The sequence below is a fragment of the Carlito syrichta genome, unplaced genomic scaffold (assembly GCF_000164805.1).
Source record: "Carlito syrichta isolate Samal-C Ts95f unplaced genomic scaffold, Tarsius_syrichta-2.0.1 Scaffold306981, whole genome shotgun sequence".
Classification (NCBI taxonomy): Eukaryota; Metazoa; Chordata; class Mammalia; order Primates; family Tarsiidae; genus Carlito; species Carlito syrichta.
In genome coordinates this window covers 32,644-36,642 of record NW_007251077.1, presented here as the reverse complement: position 1 = coordinate 36,642, position 3,999 = coordinate 32,644, and the positions used below count along the sequence as shown (strand labels likewise).

Here is a 3,999-nt window from a genome sequence, read left to right as displayed (position 1 = left end):
ACAGGCGCGCGCTACCACACCCGGCTAATTTTTGATTTATTGTAGAGATGAAGTCTCACCAAGTTGCCCAGGTGGGTCACGAACGCGTGAGCTCAGGCAATTCACTCACCTCAGCTTCCCAAAGCATGGGATTACAGGCTGAGCCACCGAGCCCGGTCACAGTTTATTTACATGAAGCACGTGAAGCAGGGTCCAACACATCTCTTTGAGAGGCAATGACGTTGACCATGGATAAGATAGGCCTGCTCTCTGCCCTTGGCCTCCCAGCCTCTATGCGCACCAGACCTTTGACCACATGAGGCGCCTGCCAACCTGGGCATTTCACCTGATATGTTGGTTTCCTCTTGCTGTGTAACAATGACCATAAACTTGGAGGCTTAGAACAGCAGCAATGTATCCCATGAAAGTTCTGTAGGTCCATGTGGAGTTGGCTGGCTCCTGTGCTCCAAGTCTTACCCCACAGATGAAATCCAGGAGTCAGGAAGGTTGCAGTACTTTCTGGAGGCTGTGGAATTGAGTCCGCTTCCAAGCTCATTCAGGCTGTTGGCAGAACTCGGTTCCACGCCATGGTAGGACTGAGGTCCTTGTTTCCTTGCTGGCTGTCAGCAAGTTCGTTTCAGTCTCCAGCGGTTGCCTGTGGTCCTTGGCTTGTGGCCCCCTTCAGAGCCAGCAGTGCTGGGTAGAGTCCTTCTCATGAGTCAAAGACCTCTGACCCCACCTGCCTCGTCCCTCCTTTGACTGTCTCTGACCTCACTTTCTGCCTCATCTCATCTCTCTGACCCTTCTCCTTCCTCTGCTTCTGAGGGTTTAGTGATTGGGACCCTTGGATAACCCAGGATAATCCTATCTAAAGTCACCTGATTATGGCACTACTTAGACTGTGCTTGGGACTGAATCATCAGGGGACAGAAAGTTTTAAGATTATTCTGCTCAGCCGGGCTCTGTGGCTCAGCCTGTAATCCCGCGCCTTTGGGAGGCTGAAGTGAGTGGATTGCCTGAGCCCGCGGGTTCGAGACCCGCCTGGGCAGCAAGACCTCATCTCTACGATAAATCAAAAAATCAGCCGGGCGTGGTAGCGCGTGCCTGTAATTCTGGCTAATCGGAAAGGCTGAGGCAGAAGGATCGCCGGAGCCCAGCAGGTCGAGGCTGCGGTGGCCGGGAGCAGCCACTGCACTCCAGTCTGGGTGACAGAGTGAGACTCCAACTCAAAAAAAAGAAAAAGATTATTCTACTCACCAGTCCTGGCCCAGCTAAGACTCTGCCACCAGCTCCAGTCCTCAGCCTCACCTCTGTAGAGGTACAGAGAAGATATCTTCATAGAGGCAGTGGCCAGCTAGAGTCAGGGGGACAGACAAACTCACCATGAAAGAGCATGTGTGGGCAAAGGACAGAAAGCACAAGGTGGAGCTTCAAAAAGTCCGTATTTGGCAGGGCACAGTGGCTCACGCCTGTAATCCCAACACTTTGGGAGGCCAAGGCAGAAGGATTGCTTGAGGCCAGGAGTTCAAGACCAGCCTAGGGCTAGGCGCGGTGGGCTCCCGCCTATAATCCCAGCACTTTGGAGGCCGAGGTGAGAAGATTGCCTGAACTCGTGGGTTTGAGAAAAGCCCAGGAGACTTGGCGAGACCTCATCTCTAGAATAAAACAAAAAGTTAGGCTTGTGTGGTGGCACATGCCTGTAGTTCCAGCTATTTGGAAGGCTGAGGAGGAAGAATCACTTGATCCCAGCAGGTCGAGGCTGCGGTGGCCGTGAGTGTGCCACTGCAATCCAGCCTGGGCAACAGAGTGAGACTCCAACTCAAAAAAAAAAAAAAAAAAAGACCAGCTTAGGCAACAAAGTGAGATTTTGTCTCTACAAAAAAAACGTTAAAAATTAAATATAAAAAGCTGGGGCATGGTGGTGCACACCTGTAGTTCCAGCTGCTCAGGAGGCTGAGGAAGGATTGCCTGAGGTCAGGAGGTGGAGGCTGCGGGAGAGCTGTTATCATGCCACTGCACTCCATCATGGGTGACAGTGAGACCCCTAACTCAAAAAAGAAAAGCTCATAACTAGGGCAAGTCACTATTACCATGCTCAGGGCCAAACATTTTACCTATTTATTTATTTACCTATTTATTTATTTAAACTACATGACTATATTTAACCACCCTGGAAAGCAGAAATATGTACTCCATTTTACAGATGAGTAAACCAAGGCTGGGGTGGGGGGGGCAAACCACTTAAGTCATACAGTGAATCCGTGGTAGGACTAGATCAAACATTGGTCTCCAACCAACCGAGTCAGTGACTGCCACATCTCACTACCCCAGCGGCTTTGGGTCTGCTGGAATGATTCACAGAGGGTCACCAGGGACCCAGTGCAGGGGTTAGTTTGCAGGACTTCAGACTTGATGCCCTCCAGGTGGCTGGGAAGAGCAGAGGCGTGTGGCGTTCCAGGTGTACCTGAAGGGGCGGACATCTGCGCAGGGAGGACACACTGATCCTGAGGCCAGCAACTCACTCTCCAAACAGGAGAGACATTTGTCTCAAAGCACAGAGGGATGGTCATACCCAGAGAGTGGTGGAGTGATAAACTGACAAGATCAGCCTTATCTGGAAATGCATCTGCTGGAGATTACTCTGATTCCCGGCAGATTTGTGTGCGCATGCCATGCTGTCCAGGGCTCTTTTTATTTTGTTTTGTTTTGTTTTGTTTTTGAGTTGGAGTCTCATTCTGTCGCCCAGACTGGAGTGCAGTGGCCGCTCCCAGCCATCGCAGCCTCGACCTGCTGGGCTCCATCGCAGCCTCAACCTGCTGGGCTCCTTCCAAGTAGCCGGAACTACAGGCGCGCGCTACCACGCCCGGCTGATTTTTTGATTTATTGTAGAGATGAAGTCTCGCTGCCCAGGTGGGTCTCGAACCCGCGGGCTCAGGCAATCCACTCATCTCAGCCTCCCAAAGTCCTGGGATTACAGGCTGAGCCACCGATCCCGGCTTGTCCAGGGCTCTTTAAGTGCAGATTGCTGAGCCTTACCTAGACCCTCTACGCAAATCCCAGGAGAGAATCTGCTCACCTGAGAATCTGGGCTGGAACTTCAGGAGAAAGTGGCCTTGAGAGGTCTCACCTCTGGTTCCATTTGGGGTTTAGAAAGAGATAAATTTTGTGGTTTTTTTGGTTTTCTTTTTTTGAGGCTGGCATCCCTGTCGCCCAGGATGGAGTGCAATGGCACCATCATGGCTCACTGAAGTATAGACCTCCTAGAGCTCAGACAATCATTCCTTCTGCCTCAGCCTCTTGAGTAGCTGGGATTACAGGCTCCATCACTCCCGGCTTATTTTTGTTTTTATTTTTTGAAGAGATGAAGTCTGGCAGTGTAGCTCAGACTGGTCTCAAACTCCTGGGCTCAATCAATCCTCCCGCCTTGGCCTCTGAGATTACAAGCGTGACCCACCACATCGAGCAGGAAAGAAATCAATTTAAAGAGAGAACTCAGAGCAAAATGAGCACTGTAGTAGGTCAAGGGTGGGTTCAAACTCTGCACACGGGTTAGGAAAGTTACCATCTGCTCCTGGGGTCTCAGTTTCCCTATCTGTAAGATGGGGGACAGCAGCATGCCACTTTGCAGGGTGACGTTGTAAGCAAACGACCTGGCGCTACTAGGTGCTGGAGGCGGCCCGCAGTGCAGGTCTCTTCGGTGGGAAACGCGCGTTGCAGTTTACCTCACACACCCAGACCCCTTACATCATCTTCTTCAGCTCTGCAAACCAGAATGGCCCGGTCCGCTGCGAAAGTGACTTCCTCAGCAGAAAGACTAAAACGCCTGTTGAGGAGACGGGGAGGGAGAAAGGCGGAGGGGAGGGGGGACAACTCAAGAAGAGGTTGCCTAGTTAGTCTAACTGCAAGTTCAGTGCAAGGAAGAAGCGACATCCAGGGCAATGCAGATAACGAGGAGAGAAAGATGGGAGATGGTGGTGGGGGTGGGCCAGGCTGCGACCTTTCCCGCGGCACCCGCACCCC

General features: G+C 51.9%; 1 protein-coding gene across 1 annotated transcript in view; it reads left to right on the top strand.

Moving 5' to 3' along the window:
* CTSH (cathepsin H) overlaps positions 1 to 3,999 on the top strand; it is a 38,808-nt gene that overhangs the window by 7,992 nt on the left and 26,817 nt on the right. Inside the window, exon 2 of the mRNA XM_021715311.1 lies at positions 3,643 to 3,759. Coding sequence (XP_021570986.1) covers positions 3,643 to 3,759 — 117 coding nt within the window. The remainder of the gene's footprint in view (positions 1 to 3,642; positions 3,760 to 3,999) is intronic.